Genomic DNA, 19491 nt, shown 5'->3' on the forward strand with positions numbered 1-19491 from the left:
AAAGTTATTGAAAGCCTCATTTGTATTGAAATCAACGAGTTCATAGCACCAGTTAATATTTAACAAGTAGTTATTAAGAGCAAAAAAATCTCATTTCTTAAAGTCATAATTGCCCAACAGAAAATCTATTACCTGAATTGGACATAGCAGTTGAAGGGAAACATTTATGGCAGGATGATGGGGGTCACATGTCAATAGAGAATTATTACCTTGGGAAATGGAAGTAAAGTCTGAATTTGTAAAAATAAGGTCTAATAATTTTCCATTATAATTATGGATGTTATTAACTAGTTGAAATTGCAAGTATCACATAGTCTATCAGCGCAGGAGCAGGCAGAGAGAAGGCTAAATACGATTAGCAGAATTTAGTAAATCCAAGGAAAAGACTTTAGGTTTATTAAAATCACCTATTATTAAAACCTCAGAATAATTATCTGAGCCAATGACATTTTCAATTGCCTCACAATAAGCATAATATGCGTCAATTAAGGAGTATGGAGTCAAGTAAACCATGCCAATCAATATCTTTGATTGAGAAGTTTTAATTGAAGCAAAAAGGGATTCAAGATTAAGGTCACATTCCACTAAATTGCACAGATATTAAAATCTCACAGCAATCAGGACTCCTCCACCACTGCATTTCAAGCTGGTAAAACCACTTCGATCTTTCCTGTAGATGTTAAAGTCACCAAGGTTCACTACTTAAAATATTGGAATTAAGCTAAGTCTCGGTGAGGGCTATTACATCGAAATCACAGTTTAGAACAGATTCTCTCAAATTAGGTAACTTTGTACACAAACCTCTCAACATTTTGGTAATAGGGTAAAATATTCGGTTATTTCATTGTATTGCCTTTGTTAGCTCTGTCTTTGCACAGGGCGAACTTTTAGAAAAAATAATTGTTCACCTATATGTTTCACACTCATTAGAAAAGTAGCAACAATTGAGTAATGGTCAGAAAGATGTGAGGGGATTGTCCTATTAGTTACTTCATTACCATCAAAATTGGAAATGAAAACATTAAGTGAGGTAGAAGATTATGTAGTCATGCGAATGGGTTCCTTATTATGTACACACAAGTTATAAGATTGAAGAATATTCAGAAATTCAGTTTTATCAGTTGTGTTAGCCAACATGTCTATATTAAGATCACCAGTAGTAATTATCATACCATTGGGATACTTAACAATTATAACTTCTAAAAGACTGACAAATTTATCTAAAAACAAAGATAATTTTCCCATGGGTGATGTGTATAAAGAACAAAAGGTCACATAAAATTTGTTAATAATTACAGTCATCAAGGAGCATTCAAAATTGAGCTCATCCAACAAATGTTTTATGGGAATAACATATAATCAGATATTTACTTTGAAAGCAACATGACACCTCCATTTTTACAGTTGATCCAACAGTTGAACAAAAATGTTCCCTGACCTCTTATGTCAATATTACCAAATGTCTTGCTTCTATTAATTTATGACTGAAACGTCAGTTTTCCAAGGTATGGGAAGACCCACCTTAATTATATTATTTCTGTCACATCAATATGCCTTTAGTGTTAAGATTTTTTTGTTGAAGCGCCTGTAAAAATAAATTAAATTTCTAATAATAATAGCTCTACCTCCCTGCTAACAACTTATAATAAGCCTAGATTTTATGATTGTATGTGTAATTAATAAACATTTTTCCTAAAGTGAAATAACATTCAGTTAATTTTTTGTGTTGATCACTTCCATCCCACACCTTCGTACCCTTTTCGTATGCAACACACGTAGTTGGTTAACTCTGGTTTAATTGGAAAACCTGCTCTAATAGACCGTTATAGTTATAAATTTGGTTGATAGAGAACGCTGGCGTTGGATTACTTCCGCATAACAGGAATTCCATCTTCTATACATCTTACATACGATATATTATTTCGTATTACGGTTGTCAACGACTGGTCATTACCCTAACTAAGCCCTGGCCCTAGGAAATAACTTGAGTAATGTTTTTTGGAAATAAAAACATTTGCATTGTCGTTTGTTGGATTGAATAACAAAAGTCTACTCTCGTACGCGGCAATCTCGTACTCGATCGTCGTCTGCTAGGTGTTTTGTGACAAGTTCATCGTTCGGAGACCGCAAGTCGAATATCTAATCGAAAGAGTGGGCGGCCTAAAGCAAAACAATCTGAGTTGGCTGAACTTGACCCACGAGTCAGTAACTGCCGTACTTACATTGAGCAAAGTTCAGAAAGTAACTATCTCACCCTAGTGCAAATAATTTATATGGTTTCATGTTACTGTTATCCCTTGGTTATTTTTTTGTGAAGTAGCGATTGAATTAATAGAAGTTACGGTAAAATAGCTGATAACGTGGCTGGCAGTGAGAAGGGATAACTTGTTGTTAAGTGTCCTCTTGACTGTCCCAGGATCTGAGACTGTCGATATTTCGTTGCATTTTAGGAAGTTTCTGTGAAAGCTCTGAATTCGCAATGCCACCCAAGAAAAAGGCTATCAAAAATGCATACTTCTACTTCATGGAACAGTATCGGGATGACAGAAATAGAAAATATCCGAATGATCCTATTTCTATGAAGGATGCCGCATCTTTATGTAGTCCCCTGTGGCAGGTAAGCGAGCCATATGTTTCAGGATAACTTGCATTCTTAACATTGAATTTCGTTTGTTACCCTTTACGTGGGGGTTAATAGGACCACGTGATAAGTTCTGACCATTTTTAAATTTAAAAAACTGTAAATGGTGAAATATTATTTCGAGAGGTAACAGGTGCGTGATACTACCTGTGTTAAGTTCAGTAGTACCGAAATGAAAATCGATATTGGTGCATTTGCATTATCATTTGAAGAGAAAGAAATTATAAAATATTTGCCCCTTTCTTACTTGCCATTTACACCTTGGAATATATATTTTTACCGGCGATACTATTCATTCCAGCTTGATTTAATTTCTTCCATTATTTTCAGAATGGAAATTTCTTGAAACCTGACATTTTTTATTGAAAATTTATATTCATTATTTTTTGTCCTTGGGTTGGCCAAAAACATTTTTTTATCTTTGGGATGCTCGTGCTAAAGTGCCACATTTACTTTATGGTTTTTAATCATAATAGTAGTACTGTTATAATAATGCTATGTTCTTCATAATGGTCAGTCACATGCCAATCTTAAATGTTTAGAGCTTAAACAATGTAATGGACCAAAATGCACATAATATATTAATCTTTTTACAATACACATTATCAAAATAAACATTTCAATATTATGGACAGTCTTTGATATAATTATGTTTTCAAGATTTTCAATTAAATAAAAAGATTGATTTAAAAATGTTTAGTTTCTTTGTTAAATTAATTTTAATAATTTAAGCCTTTAATTGATAAGGGAAGTGCAGTAAATGTATTGCTCGAGTAATAGTGTGGCCACATTTGGCTGTCTTATTTGGTATTTCCAGGAATATCTTTCACTCTCTTTGTAGTGTGTGTCTGAATACTGTAGTTTCTTATACAAATTAATATGTTATGCTCGATGGACAATGGTCAACCCATACTCGTCTAAGCGTTTTCAGCTTCAAAATTATACTTAATGATTTCTTTTGATTTGTAAATAATTTTAATCGTTGGAACTTCAGCCTCTGAATAAGGTGGTATGTTTTAATTTACTATTTATGAGTACAACGAAAGTATATTTGTCGATTGACACTGTACTTGTGAGACCATAAAATGAAATTTGAACTGTTTCATTTTTATTAGAAGTGGTACCCGATTATTCCAACTAAGAGTCTCACTAATGACAAAACCAAGAAATTATGTACATGATAATTATTGTATTGAAAGGTTATTAATGTGTATTATACATAGCAGTTTTGTGGCCCGATGTGAGTGGAAATAGAGTTTTTTCGCCATGATAGGGAGATGAGATTTGATTTTGACATGTTTAATATTTTATTTGTTGCAAATGATTTATGATATGTTAGTTGTTACCAGTTAATAGAGGTGATCAGTTGTGAAATATCCGTAGTATTTCATAAACAGAAACGTTTTCTGAAACTCGTGTGATAACTATTTACTTAGCATTATGTAGCTCAAGCATTCCCACCTTTCGCTGGTTTGACTGTGACCAATTTCCGTGGAATGTTCGCCGTTTGTGTTCGAAACATTACCATTTATTTTATTTATGATTGTTATAATGTAACCTTCAATCATTGCTTAAATTCCGCAAAACAATTTTTATGGATATGATTGCTAAGTTTAATGCGATTGAAGACACAATTATCTTTCAATGATAATTTCCTCCATTACATCGGAAACACCACTTCACGTTTGACCATATTTATATTTCTTAACGCTAGAGAGTTTCCATTTCGTCTTTTTTTCAAATTTAAGTACTTTTGGTCAGTAATATTTATAACGCCTGAAACTGGTTTGGAAGTCGTTTAAGGATATAATGTATCGCTTAACTCATTCTCACTGAGATGTTATGAAACAAACTCGATTTGGCTTTAAAAATGGCAAACCTGGCCAATGTATTGGGTATGATTGGAATTGAATTCATCAATTTGCACTGAAAACCGTGTATGTAGTTTATTCTCATAGATTCTAGTAAATTTGCGAGGGCATAACCTACATTAGCAGTTTCCATTCATGTGCATGGATAAGAAATTGTGCCTTCATGGAGGTAAGAGATGTCTCTCTTCATGGAGGTAGATTCCCTATTAAGCTCCCCAGGTACGTCATGGTATCTTTTGGCAGTGGTTAAACTTATAGAAACATTTTGAATGAGTTTTTCTTGAGACATGTGTTTTACCAGTGAAAGAGTTTTAATTTGGAGAAATGCTATTGATAAAACAGTTCCATCCATTATGGCAACCAGTTATTTTTGATATGCTGTAAGTCGTAGGCAACTTGTAAGTTTGTTGATGTAAATTCATGTAATTACTTTGTACCATGCCTGCATTTTTATTTTCTCATGACGAAACCCATCCAAGAACAAAATTGTTCAAATGCTGATTAAATATTACTACATATATTCACCAACCAAGGAAGAAAAACATTACAAATAAGATGGAAGTGAAAAGCAACTGTTATATATGGTAATTTGTCCTTTCATTGAAACTCGGAACAATTTTTTTGTGAATGCTGAAAGAAAATGGGAAATACAAGTCTTTCACTAATAATCAGGAGTTCATTTCAATATTTTATAAATGTCTATTCTATGATTGAAGTATCCAGGTATTTATTATTGATTTAAATAATTTAGACTGCTCCCGGCTCTCACTCTTTCAGAATATGTCACCTGAGGAAAAGAAGGTATATGAAGACGTGGCCAAGAAAGAAAAACTTAAGATGAAAGGAATGGAAGTGAAGTTTACCACGACAGGCCTCCAGGTGTCTGAGGTTGAAAGAGAGGAAAGGGAGCGTGTGGAGAATTGTAATCGGATGAAGGAGGAAATAAAAAACACAGTGCAAGGGCTCAGTTTAACCGGTAAAATTCAAGTTTTATAGATACTTAGCATTTATATGTTTGGTATCTTCTTGTGTGCTAATTTTTGTGTATTAAATCCCAGGTCTGTTGGAGAAAAAATTTTATTTCATCCATGTAAATTACTTTTGTGAATGTGATGGGCAGGACTTCATCCCTGCAGAAATAGGAGTTTCACGCTTCTCCCTGGAAGAGGGAGTGTCTGAATGCTATCATTCCATAGTTGCTCCAGGTAAAATGCAAATATTTTCTACACTCAATAAAATGTCATAGCCGTAACAATTGAACACAATATTCTAAATTCTCTATGTTATCTTCACTCCAGAAAGCTTATCTCTCTTGGAAACCATTATGGGGGTTATATACAAGGCTTTTTTAATTCTCTTTCTCAAGAAAGAAATCTAGCAACTGAGACTATAGATGGTGGTGAGGCATTTTGCCCTCGTAACTGTTACCATGAAACAAAAAGAAAGAATGTTACATGAATGGTTCCAGAGAAATTAGATTGGGAGATCATATCAAGCATTAAAGACCAACGGAACCTAAGGACAAAGCATGAATGCAAAGAACTGGCTTATATCATAACAACAGACTTGATAGATTTATCTTACTTTCAGTGTGCCTTTTCATGTAGCCAAAACAGAACGATGAGGAAGAATCATTATCTATGAGGCTTAGGGCAACCATAGATATTAAAAAAAATCGATGGTACTGCAGAAAATAATTCAAAACAGAGGGAGCAGGCCTGTGGAATGTGAGACATCGCATACTGAGGAACGGCCCTGAGGGGTTAATTGATAGAATACCAATAATAATATTATGCATGCAAAATATTAGGTACATTAGTGTATTGTCTACCCATTGCCAAATTATGCTATTTTAATGTAATATTTGTTTTTAAATTTAGGTTTGAAATTTTGTTTGTTAAATGGTGACATGGAAAAGTTTGATTTTAGTCTTTGAGGATTATATATGTGATTTGAATTGATATATTTTATATAAGTTATGCTGTTATTACACCAAGCTGTATGATACACATTTAACGTTTTTGGCCATTTCTTTCAATATTAATTACATTGCTTCTGGGGATAAGGCAGTCCCACAATGAATCATTTTCAGCGACTTAATAAGTGATTTTCACAGATAACTCTTCCTGGAGAGAGGAGAAAACATTTCATATTTACACAAGCTCAGCAACTACATTCAAAATAGTACTTCTTCCAAAATGTCTATTTTCTGTGCATTAGGAAACTCTGCCATCAGAAACGCCTACTGTGGTGGACATCTTCAATTGTTTAATAAGTGCACTTGTCCCATCAATTGGGGAAATCACTCAGCTGAGCTCCAACTATAGTTTAAAGCAGGCAGTGATTCCTGGTGAATTATGAGGGTAGGTAGGAGACTGAAAAAACATATGCTGAGATTATTTGTGTTTAAAATGTGGCCAGTGAACATGATATTCCAACTTGATACTTTCCAAAGTGGCTCTGGCTTAAAAGGAACTTTCTCGTCATGATTTTTTTTTAGTGAAATCAATTCATATATTGTTACATTGTGCATGAAATATTGTTGTCAATTGTTACTTCACTTCCTTGAGCTTGTTCACTCTCACAGTCCTCAGGTTTGTTTGGATTTTGTTAAGCAACTTCTTGCGGCTTGTATTACATCATCAACATCCGCGCATGAAATATGTATTATTTCCAACATCCACTTTCACTTCCTTAAGCTATTTCAAGCCAAGGTTGTATCATGTTTTTAATTAATACATTCGGTTGAATGAGTTGAATCAATGAAAGAATTTCAGGAATATAATTTTCATGGGTTTATGTACCTCATTAAAGTTTATATCAACAAACTTTCTCCGAGTCTGTTCTCGGTAAGATGCTCTTTTCTGGTCTGATTTTATTCTAATGCCCTTCGTAGCAGTCTTCTTTCCTTTTTCTCTTTTCATTGACTCCTATACTAATAACAAACATTATTGCTAAACTAATGAGAAAATTTTGTTTGGATTTATTTTCTTTAACATTGAAAACAATGCATTCAATCAAATTGTGTTGTATTAAAGAGAATCACTGCCTCATCTGTGGTCCTCATGAAATGGCATTTATACTTTAAAATTGAAATTAGCTAATGAGGTTTTTCACCTGATCTATATAATAGTCCTCCACAGATAGGAGAACTTGATATTAATCATGATAAAAATATTATTAAATGGCTTGTTTGCATGAACAATAAGCTTACAAATTATTTTTCACATCTATCTCATCTATCAATGCGGCAGGCTTACTCTTTAACTGTCACTCATTACACAAATTTGAGGTAATTTCACTGAAATTTCCAAACTAACACATACCTTATAGTAGCAAAGTAGTAAGTAGTTGGACAGAGCTGAACACTCCCATTTCTTTAACTTCAAATGAAAACCCTATTCAGCCTAAATGAAGTTCTAATACCATTGATGTCAGACTGGATGGCGAATGTGTTAATGGGAAAGATCCAGCCTGATATTTTTGAATGAGGGACAACCAAGACACTAACAGGCGATGCATTTGGCATTTTATTGTCTAGGGAAATATCTAAATATGTGCATGTACACCACATCATATTAGCTGAAAAACATTCAAGAGACAAAATGGTGTGGTATGCATTAACAATTACCCAATGCAATGGAAGCTAAAAGGCAGGGATTATATTTGTGTCTTTTTTTAATTTTAATTCATAACTGTGAAACGTATGTTATTTTTGTTCTCTAAATGTTAGCCCTTGGTTTTTGATAGGCTGAGGAGTTAAAAGAGGTCAAGAGAGCATTAATAATGGTAATAGCTTGTCATGCAGGGTAATCAAATATCATAAATAGAGGGAGAAAGTGATTATATTTTAACTTGTTTTCTATCCTTGACTGAATTATTGTTCACTTACCATACCATGGAAGCAATAGTCTCTCTGCATTCAGACTACAAAGTGGAAGATCTCATATTCATTTCAATTTTTACGCAGGCAACCTGCCAATTGGTTACACGTATCTAGCTCAGAAACACTCAGAAGAGACACATGGAATCCCCATTCCCCCTTCAGACATTGGAGAATCAGATTTTGCCAAAATATTTGAAGATCTGTATCGTTTTGTGAATGAGGTAAGTACATTTTCCCCTGTATATTCCGCATTCGCTATTTTATGATGATGTGAGTGGTTGAAATGAAGGTTATTGTGCATGAATACAGAAAATGGTTGAGTTGAATGTACAAAGCTTAATTGTGCTGTTCAGATGAATAGGTAGAGTGTTGTGTTTGGTTTCAAATGTTAGTAAATGACCTTCGCCCATATGCATCATTGCCTAATGAATTCTGTTTTTTTTTAAAGAAAAAATTTCTCACCAGTTCCATGCTTTAAATGTAACATCTATTTACAGGGCTCTGCAAATGATGAAATACTAACTCTTTATACGCTCAATGAATTTCAACCGTGTGTGATGAATTTCCTACAAAAATTAACTAATGTTGCTGGTAAGTAACTTTTATCATTTAATCAGTGCGTTCTTTTTATGATTTTGTGTTGGGAAACCAGTTGTTATTTTCGAATGTTTCTACTATATTTACTTACTTCCATTCTCACTTAATCTTCTTTTTGTGTAAGTAAATTTATACATGAAGTGTATGTATTTTGTTCCATGTTAGTCTTCAAAGTCTTAATATGTAAATACTCCTCTCCGCAGGTCACGAAGGCCAAGTATTCAAAGTGTATGACTTTGTTCAACTGTTCTTTGAACTGAGGAATAAATCTGCATCATTCTCAGGAGGTGAGGGATTCCCAGTTTATAGTATTTCGGAAACAGAAATTGAGACAGACATATTTGCCTACATCAAAGAGATATGCTGCTATGTAAGTTCCACCGCTGTGAATGTTTTTTTTCATCAAAATTTGGTAGAAAGTGCATAAGGATGTAAAATCATCAATTGGGACGATCGCTCTTGGCCATAATCAGCAGATCCTGAGGATTACAGGCCTTGAGAAATCATCCTAATTGCTGCTTTTTTCATTGTTTAAAAAATTCACATTCAGAAATGGAATTTCTATGGGATGATTTGATACAGAATGAGTGTGTTTCAAAGGTCAGTTTTTTTATTATTATATCTAATTTAAAACAATTTTCTAAGTATTCAGAAGAACCTTCCCGGCCTGATTTCACAACATTGCTTCGCAATACTCTCAAAATAAAGCGTCAAAATGTTGAATCTTCAAACCTCTTCCTCTTCCATTGACCGAAAGGGTAAATTTTTGGAATAATCAACACTAACGTTTAACCCCTGAATCTCTTAGCGCAATGGATACTTCAATTGCCCTTATATCCATTAGAGATTTCCATTAAAATGGAAATCCTGAGTTGTACAGGAACTACAGGGTGGCCCAACAAGAGAACACTGGTTGGACAATATTGGACCAGTTTTAACTTTTTTCATTGACGATAAGATTTCAATTGGTGGTAAAGATAAAGGTTACTTTGAATGATTGATGGATTATGCATTTTTTGTGTTTAATCCATGTTAACATCAGATCTGGATGTATCTGAATCATTATTCATGTATCAGTAGGATTTAAAATTATTGACACAGTACAACCTCCACATGCTGCAAAAACAGTTTCAAGTTGTAATTACTTTTAAAAAAAGTATCAATAAGTCAAATTCACATTGTATTCTTTGGGTAATTAAGACATTTTTTGTCTTCAAAATTTCCAATGTTGTTCTTAGTTCCAATATTTCATGTATTTTTTGAAATGTTAAAAACACAGCAATGAACAATATGTTCAATGAGAGACATTTCTATTAAGGGTTCCATGTTTAAACATTTCCCTGGAGGTAGAATATTTTGGCCCGTGTCAGTAAAATCATTGGTTTTTTTTTAACTTTTGTGTCCTTATTATGTATTTTTCGATAATTATCATGTGGACAAACCTAAAGCTAATTGGACATGGACTTTAAAACTTTTCAAATTTCTTATCGATACCTACATTATTTTGCACATAATGTGCAAACAAACTTCAAAATGTGAAGTAGTTCAGAAGTTACTTGTCTTCAAATTTGCACCTAAAAATACATGCCACCAAGAACACTTTTTTATTTAATCTTACGGATTAAAAAATGCTTATGAGTTGGTTGTAAACTTTTTTATTTCTGTTGTTTGATATAAAATGAAAGAGGTGTTATAAAACTTTCTGTTTTATAAAATTCTTAGCTGAGATTCAAGAATTAAAAGGATAGTCACTAAGCTCTTGAAAAGTTTAGTGCCATTGACAGGTTTACGAGCATATAAATTTATTTAATAGATGCTACTATGCATGAGGGCTAATGTTCATTCAGGAATATTTTACTGCTTTCTTTGAGTTAAAATGCCATTTGTTTTTGAGTTATTCATTGTTGAATTGCTGCCATTGAGTTATAAATTCTATTTCCATTCATTAACATTGCATTAGAAAACTAATTTTGTTGATTTTGAGGACTTTTTTATTTTAAATCAATACTTATTTTCTCATATAGGTTTATTAGTTATTTTAAATTTTGATTTTACATCTTAATTAGTAATTGCACAGCATCATAATGAGTATGACTCAATTAATGTCAATTCATGTGCAGGTGAAATAGTCCCATGGTTAGGGAGCGTTCACTACTGACCTCAAATTCCATGTGATGCCTTTGAGCATTGCCATCCACATGGGGCGACTTTCTGTTTGCAGGGTAATGTGGGAAGCTAGCAACATGTGAATGTGTGAATTTTGTTCTGCCTTAAGCTTTGGGGTTAATAACACCATGTCAAATGCAACTTTCAACTATGGATTGCATTTATCACACAATGCATCTGTGAAGGAAAAGTGTATTGAAAAATATAATTTTAATTTCTGCAAATAAGAATCATTTTACATAATTAATGGAATAAATAAGCAAAGCTGAATTGGAAATTTTTTATAGCCAACTTTTAGGTTTTTTTACTGAGGCTAGATGGATATTCATTTATTATTATTCACTGGATAAACATAGTTGGTCTGTCACACAAGGAGTATGCCACATTTTTCAATAAAAGTCAAATTCTTGATGTGGATTAGTATGAATGGTTCAGTCCAAGTGCTGACAGAACAAGCAGCATTAGGATTTGGCTGTTATGTTTCAGAAACAGCTATCCATAGTCAATTTTTGATTCCTCAAAAATATGTGCTGAGAATATTATTTTAAGTCTTCATCTAACACTTGACTTGTATGTGCTTTGCGTCTATTCTCTCTCCAACTCTCCCATTCTCACTACCACCGCCCTATTACTGATTGTCCTCCATGGCTGCCTTAATAATCATTATTTGATTTGATGGTCATATTTGGCTCTATCAAAAAAGGCCATGAAGGCTTTAGTTGATATTTATTCCTCATCAGGTCATCGTGATAATGCAGATGCACTGGAATTTGATGATGTTTAACTTATCATTTGGTGTTTAATATTTTTGAACCATAGAATCTGCCTACAGTATATAGTATTGTGGCTGTGACATCCACATATGTGCATATGCTGATCCCGTTCAGTGTAGACACGTATCAAGTAAAGTTTACAGGAAACTTTCTAATGTTTTCCATGCACTATTGCACTGTTCATTCCGTAATGCTTTCACTTTGTAACATTCACTCCCACTTTTCCTGTGACAACAATTCAATAGCCAATACAGCATGATAAAAAAAATATCTCAATCAATATCAATGTCATCCATTTGAAAATTGAAGAGATCCTGTGAGGTACCTGTTTGGAAAAAGGGAGAGGAGGTGCATTTTGCTCTCTTTATCGACCTTCTCTTCCAATCAAAATTAAGGGCGGAATAATGCAGTCATGAGCCATAAATTACACATGCATATATCAAGTTTCAGCCAACATGCTGTGTAATAGATTTCATAATTATGATGCATGATTTTTTTTGCCCTTCATGTTAGAGAAAAGTGATATAATTAACCAAAACCATGTGACATGGTTATATTTTATTTTCCTAATAGCTCTTATCAATCTGAAGTGGTCTGACTAAACTCATGGTATTCAATTCATTTGTCAACTGTCACATTTTTCTATGTTTTTCCTGTAGTGTGTTTGGCCTACTCAGCTATCCTGTTAAATTGGTATGTTTATAGGATTTTGCCTTTTATATGGTTGAGACGCATGGATTTGACCATAATTATTTGTAGCTGCAAGATAGGCTGAAAAATATTTTCTTATTCTTTAAGTATAAAAATGATCTGAATATTTTTAATTATAAAGTAATCATTGTTAATTATAAACCGGTAATGAAATAACTTTTATTCCTCATCATCTTCATTTTATCATTTGCCATAATACAAATATAAATGAATCTCAACATGAAGGCAAATGTCCAAAATATCTGTGCTGAATATTTTTGGAATACTTTGGATATGCATCTTAGTGTTTTGCAGTGTGTATGGTCGAGGTGCTTGGATTTGACCATAATTATTTGTAACTACAAAATAAGCTACATTATTTCTTCATATTCTCATTGTATAAAAATTCTGGTAAATATTTGTATTTGTAAACTTATTCCTTTTTAATTCAGATCTGGCAGTGAAGTAACTTTAATTTCTGGTCGTGGTTGTGTCACCTTTCATCGTTATACAAAAATAAATACATTTTGCGGTAAAGGCAAATGCCTTAACTATATATGGTGAATAATTATGGAGTGCTGTGGGTACATTGGTAATTGGGATGGTGGCTTCCCATCCTGATGGTCCAGCTTCTAATGCAATGATGGGAGCATTTTTCTTTGGTATCCTGATCCCTTTTTTGGGGTCCTATGCGAGGAGTACTTCAAGTGGAGTATGTTAGTTATGGCATGAGAAGTCAGATCCCTTCATGCCTTTTTTTAATAGAGTATGCTAATTCCAGCAGCTGGTTTCTCTCTGCCCTTTTTCCATTTCCGGAAAATCATCTCTCAGCCAAATCCGAATTTGTCCCTATTACTGCAAACGACCCCATCTGGCAGTTCCCTCCCCTATGAACTACCACAACTTGGGTTATTTTAGGATAAAAAAATCTTTCAATTCATATTGATTGAAATGTTATATACCACGGGAAATATTAATATAGCAGTGATTTTATTTTATTAATAATTGTTCCTAATATTCCATATCAGTGGCATGAAGGCTCAGAGGCACCTCAGTACTGCAGTCAATCTAGAGTGAAGAGATGGGGTTTCCATATTGCTGATCATTGCTGCAGGGACTTGAATGTTACGTTATTACCTGGCCGGCATCTTCCATCAACTGATAAATATTGGAATGACAAGCCATTGGAGGTAACACTGATAAGTCTTGAGACTTGTACTTCTGTTTAAACTCTGGTTCATTGTTCACATATTTGAAAAATATGTACTTGCAGAATATTACTAATAGATATATTTTTGGTTCTCAGGAGTTTCAAATGATTTCGACCAGAAAGAAGAAGGTGGTGGCTGATGATGCTAAAGCAACTGGATGTACAAGTACTTCAGCAGGGACAAGTGATGTCAAGCCATTGAGACAGCCTAAATCAATGGGTATTTTCAATTACCTTATCATTGCATTTATATGGAGTCGTACATTTTTTTGCTGAAACTTTTAATATTTTAATGCCACTGAATCAAGTTCAGATTTAGAAAAGCGAAAATCCAATAGATTGATGTAATGGTTATTCTCTGAGTTTAATATCATTGAATACACAAGCATTTTTTTCTATTGCTACATGGGTAGTCATTACGTTTACATTTGAACCTCACAAGCCAAAATGCAGTCTTGGGAAGGGAGATAGAAGCATAAAGGGGTTTCGAATGGGAATATGATTTATAGGATTGCACCGTGATAATGTAATTTTAAAAAAGGAATCTTTAAATCTATATTTTATTATACACGTGTCCCAAAATTTTTATATGAGATCCCATTGAGAAAAAATATGTTATGCCGAAGAAACTGTACTTCAATGCAACAATTTCAGAGTGTAAAAATCATTCGCCTTGACCGGGATTCGAACCCAGATCCCTCAATATCTAGTCAAGTGCTTTAGCCGGTTGAGCTATCGAGATGTCCTCTTAAACTCTGAAATTTTGGGGCTTTTAAAGGAACAAGATGTTGAGACGAAATACCGTACATACAATGTCACAGGCATTCGTAGTTGTGGCTAAAGCACTTGATCGGATATTGAGGCATCTGGATTCGAATCCCAGTCAAGGCGAATGGTTTTTAAACTCTGAAATTGTTGCATTGAAATGCACATTAGCGGATGACTCCGTTAAAAGTTACTGTTGCGGCATCTCCCACAGTTTCTTTAGAAACTGTACTTTTCCGATAATAGAATGCACCCTTGACCTAGGATTCGTTCCTATGTTACTCACATGTTATGTAAAGCATATATTTTGTTTTCAAAAGATTGAGTCCCTCTGTTCTGGCAACATAGACATCTAATTTTTAATGATTCCTACTATTTACCAGATTAAACTCCAAAATAATGTGCAGCTCTTGTTTCAAAGGTGCATGTTTGTATACTATATTGCCATTTTCCATCCCTTAATTTGACCTTTTTCTGTTTTTGATTCTACTTACTTCCAACACAACAGCCCACAAGCCATCATTTATGTTCTCGTAGGAATTTTGGTCTGATGGCAAGGAAAATGTTTTCTGTTGCAGATTTTATGTTAATCAGTATGTTGATTTGTGCATAGCAAGCCGGTTTTGTTTCCTAAAATTTGACAACTTGGACTGATAGGTTTCGGCTATCTTCTAGTCGATAACCTATTTTATTAAAATATAGTGGAGGAATGTTTAATAATGTATTCCAATATTTTTGTACAAACCAGTGTCACACTCAAGGAGCTTAACTTCGAAGTCATTTTTACAAAAGTACACAGCAGACCTTATGGGATGTAAACAGAAACAGACTGTTTTATGGGCATTTCTGGGTGGATAGCTTCATAACACACAATTTCCCGTACCTTTATTTCTACTCTTCTTTTGTGATTCATCGTTATATATAGTTAATGTAATTAAATTTTACACTGCATTGTTTTTAAAGAACCCTGAAGAATCAAAATTCCAATGTTTCAAAATATTGCATGTAAATTTGTTTTGGGTATTTGAAGGGATACACTTAGAAAAGAATAGATACTTCTAGTTATGTTTCTGTAGTCCAAGTTTCATTGAATGAACGTATCATTTTGTGTAGAGCAAAAGAGGTTACTCATGTGAATTTCTATATTTACTTTCAGGTATTGCTGTATCTCAGTTGATGGCAAAGGAAGATGGACCACCGGAGTTCAACGATTGGCAGTTTCCACCAATAGGTTCGAGAAAAGTTTTTTTCACTTTGCTGGAAGTGCTAATGATATGAGGAGATGTGGTTAAATCTTAGATACTCTTTTACATTATCACGTATAAAGTTGTTGAAATTGTTATCAAAGTGAAAATTATCCGATAAATTAGTGAAACATTTTTGATTGGCAAATTAGTTACAGGAAGTAATTATGAATGTTTTTAAGGAGAAATGAGTGAAAATATTGAACTGTAAATTTTCTCTCCTCAAAAATGATTTGCATACTATTATTGGCAAATTTTTCTGACCATTTACATGATTAACTTTAGATTTGTACATTCAATTGTTTAGCACTTGTTTGGTTCACTTAAAATGTGAAAATACTTTGTGCCTAAGAAAAAAAATTGTCACCGCTTTAAAAAGTATCCCTGGCTTTTCTGTATACTAAAAATTTTATCATATTTTGCGACTGAAATAAATCTTTGGTTTTAGTATTTGCTTGATATTAGAGCACATTTACTTTGCGGAAAAATAAATATTTGACCGGGTTACGTTTTCAAAGATATAAAGACTATAAGTGAATATTATTCATCAAAATTTGACTGCTTTCGGGAAATGACTGCTTTTGAGAGGGCAGCTGTAAAACAATAAAAAAGCAACTCTGGTCATAAATATAGAGTGTAATCACTTGCATATAAATTATTTGTTTTTAGTAAAAAAAAATGAAGAGCTAATAAAAAATAATGTGTTGATAACATTTTCAAATAGTTCAACATATAAATTTTGAAGCTTGATTTTTTTGTATATTAAATCTTAATATGCTGAACATGTTTACAGTAAAATCTCGCCAATCCAGGCTGGCTTAATCTAGACAAACACTCAATCCAGACCGAGTCTGGTCATATAGTCCTGATGGTTTATAATGGTGTGACGAGTTGGCCACACTGTTGTACGTTGCCAAAAAATACATTTTGCCTGCGAGTTTCTCTAGAGATAATTGAAAACTGTTTTTTATTAATTCATCATTTTTCCTAGACTATTGTAAATTACGACTGCCTCAAGAAGCAAATGAATGTCTTGTTCATCAAAATGACCTTCGTTACATAGTTAACAGATCGGCAATTCTTTTGATGTGCTTTTGTAACTTCCAATTCACATGCTTAATTATTTTTATAGTTCTTATTGTAGTCAAACAGTTTAACGTAAATGGAATATAAAAGTGGTTCTAGAAAATAACACTCAAATTTGAACATCATAAATCAGGTGAAGATACTTGTAAAGTTTTAAGCTGAGATCTATGTTCCTAGTTAGGTACGTTTAAAAAAACTGTCTGATCTGAAATGGGAGGATAAAACATGATACGCGAGTCCTTAGGAAAAAATAAAAGAACATTATTTCAGGTAGATTTCTTTTATTTTTCAACACAATATCCTTAAGCTCTATGTACTTTTCCTAGCATTTCTCCAACTTTTTTAAGTTATTTAAATATTAGGATTTTTGGAAGGTCCTAAAAATAGGCATTTGTGTTGGTGATGACCTCCGCATTTCATGTGAATTGTTTTTCCCAAGCCATTTAATAAAGTTTGGAAATAATAAGGCACCGAGGGAATCTAAATCTGGTGGATAAGGTGGCTTTTGTAATAATTCAAATTTGAATTCCATATTATTTACCATTGAAACTGCACTACCAAATTCATTTTTTTTTAGCATTTAATTTTCATTAAAAGACCAAATATTGATGTAATTATTGGATTTTTTTCAGTTTTATTAAACTTAAATTCGGTGCATGCAAAAGTAAACTGTTTCATGCAAACTATGGTATTTTGAAAAATGCTTTAAAGGCCAGAAAGAAAGTTTGTGAAGCTCATGGTCTCACTTATAATGTATCTTTTGTACAATGCAAATGTTTCTGATAGACGACTATGATGAATGTATTTATATCGAATCTATGGAGAACAAAATGAAATTTTATACTGGCACTGGATTTATTTGATGTATGAAATGTTGTGCTAATAGTGGATACCCAAAATAATATCTTTATAATTTTATTTTGCAGGCAAGAGAATTGGTGCAAAGTTCAGCAGACCTTCATAAAATTATGAAAATTGATCTTCATTGCTGTCGCAGATTTTAAGGGTTAATTCTCATCACTTTCTTGATAGATGAATCAACCGCATATTATGCAATTTTATTTTATTTGTCTACCAATGAGCCATGAAGGTCGATGGAAAATTGTAGTCAAATAACAAATTCATTATTCTTTATCCATGGCCATTCCAGCAAGTTTGTGTTCGCCCAATGACATGGTAAAGTCATTTTATAATATCTGTTTTTCATTATATAGTATTTGTTACAGGTGAGCATTCTGGTTGATGAGATCTCTCAAATTCTCATTCAATTTGTTTTGTAATCAATGCTGTCGGGATTACTATTGCATTTATGGTTTCTTATAATGTCTGTTTTCAAATAACTTGACGTTTGACTATGTTTGTTGAGATACAAAATGTAAAGTGTTAACAAATGTCCTTGGAGATATGACTTTGGGGAAAATCTCTCTCAAGATGTTTATAATTGCTGTGATGGTTTCTGCAGTGATTAGATAACATAACAAATAATTTTAAAAGAACCAAAAAATATTTTTCAAGAAGTGTGCATGTGTATATTATAAATGTATGTATGTATGTGTGTGTATATGTATGTATATATATATTTAAATAAATAAATATATGTATACATACACATACATACATATATATATTTAAAAATATAAATACATTGCGTATTTTTGTATATGAAATGGAAGAGTCAATTTTTTAAACTTTATTAAATAATTTTAAAAAATTAATAAAATACCTCTCCTATTACCTTATCTTGTTATTTTGCCATTTACACCATTGTCCATATTAAATCAATTTACAATCCTGTAATAAGACAAATATGGTGACTGCCCAAACTTGATATGGTTCAAGTGATAGTATTTATTTAACGTGGAATTTTCCTTAAATGACTTAATAACTGTGCATGTATGAAATGGGTAATCATTGAGTTTGAGATGATTTGTAAAAAATGTATGAGTGATATTCAAGTTTAGATCTAAATTGCCATGGAAATTTACTGGTAAATAGCTGAAATCCAGAAGGCACTTGCAATTGTTATTCAACACATTTAAGTCATCACTGTTAGTTTATTGTAGATATCGTATGTCACTTCAGTCATATCATTAGGAAACAAGTGTTGTATTAAAGTATTAAAATTTAAAAAAGTCAGAATGGTGGTGGCTAGTCAACTGAAGTAACTGAACAAGCACTCCTGTGCATACCTATGGTTAATGCACAATATCCTCATGATATCAATATCTCCTTTGCTGCATCTTTCGAGTCTACTTTTCTTAAACCATGCAACTTATCAGAGCTTTGCTCACATATTCTCTAGGTAGGGAAGAAAGCCTCAACAGATATAAATGGTATATCAGGAAAAATAATACATAACTGTGCAGATAAGATTTTAAGTCCCTTACTCCCCCTTGTAAATCAGAGTCAGAGTGATGGTATCTATCCTGATTCCCTCAAAGTATCCAAGGTAATACCAATATATAAAAACAAAGATGAAAGAAAAGATGTGGGAAATTATCGACCTATATCAATAATGCCCCGGCTAGGAAAAATATTAGAGAATGTGTTCAACAAAATACA

At 33.0% G+C, this 19491-nt stretch overlaps 1 protein-coding gene across 2 annotated transcripts; it reads left to right on the forward strand.

Moving 5' to 3' along the window:
• The first annotated feature begins 1926 nt into the window (after window positions 1-1926).
• LOC139687775 (protein maelstrom homolog) lies at window positions 1927-18596 on the forward strand. 2 transcript variants are annotated; one of them, XM_071585066.1, is made up of 11 exons: window positions 1927-2241; window positions 2451-2617; window positions 5290-5488; window positions 5571-5717; window positions 8483-8619; window positions 8896-8989; window positions 9199-9365; window positions 13653-13814; window positions 13931-14054; window positions 15756-15830; window positions 17856-18596. In XM_071585066.1, the coding sequence occupies exons 2-11, from the start codon at window positions 2480-2482 to the stop codon at window positions 17891-17893; spliced, it is 1281 nt and encodes a 426-aa protein (XP_071441167.1). In that variant the 5' UTR covers window positions 1927-2241; window positions 2451-2479; the 3' UTR covers window positions 17894-18596. The 2 variants fall into 2 exon arrangements, with proteins under 2 accessions (XP_071441167.1, XP_071441166.1); XM_071585065.1 differs by having other exon boundaries at window positions 1927-2617.
• Window positions 18597-19491: the final 895 nt, after the last annotated feature.

This window comes from Hetaerina americana, unplaced genomic scaffold, assembly GCF_022747635.1.
Source record: "Hetaerina americana unplaced genomic scaffold, ioHetAmer1.1.p SCAF_2, whole genome shotgun sequence".
Classification (NCBI taxonomy): Eukaryota; Metazoa; Arthropoda; class Insecta; order Odonata; family Calopterygidae; genus Hetaerina; species Hetaerina americana.

Bases quoted from the DNA above. Each gene is read 5' to 3' on its own strand.
- LOC139687775 (XM_071585065.1), top strand. From the start codon at position 2,480: ATGCCACCCAAGAAAAAGGCTATCAAAAATGCATACTTCTACTTCATG. The intron at 5,489-5,570 runs GTAAAATTCAAG...ATTAAATCCCAG, and splicing joins GCAAGGGCTCAGTTTAACCG to GTCTGTTGGAGAAAAAATTT. The intron at 13,815-13,930 runs GTAACACTGATA...TTTGGTTCTCAG, and splicing joins GGAATGACAAGCCATTGGAG to GAGTTTCAAATGATTTCGAC.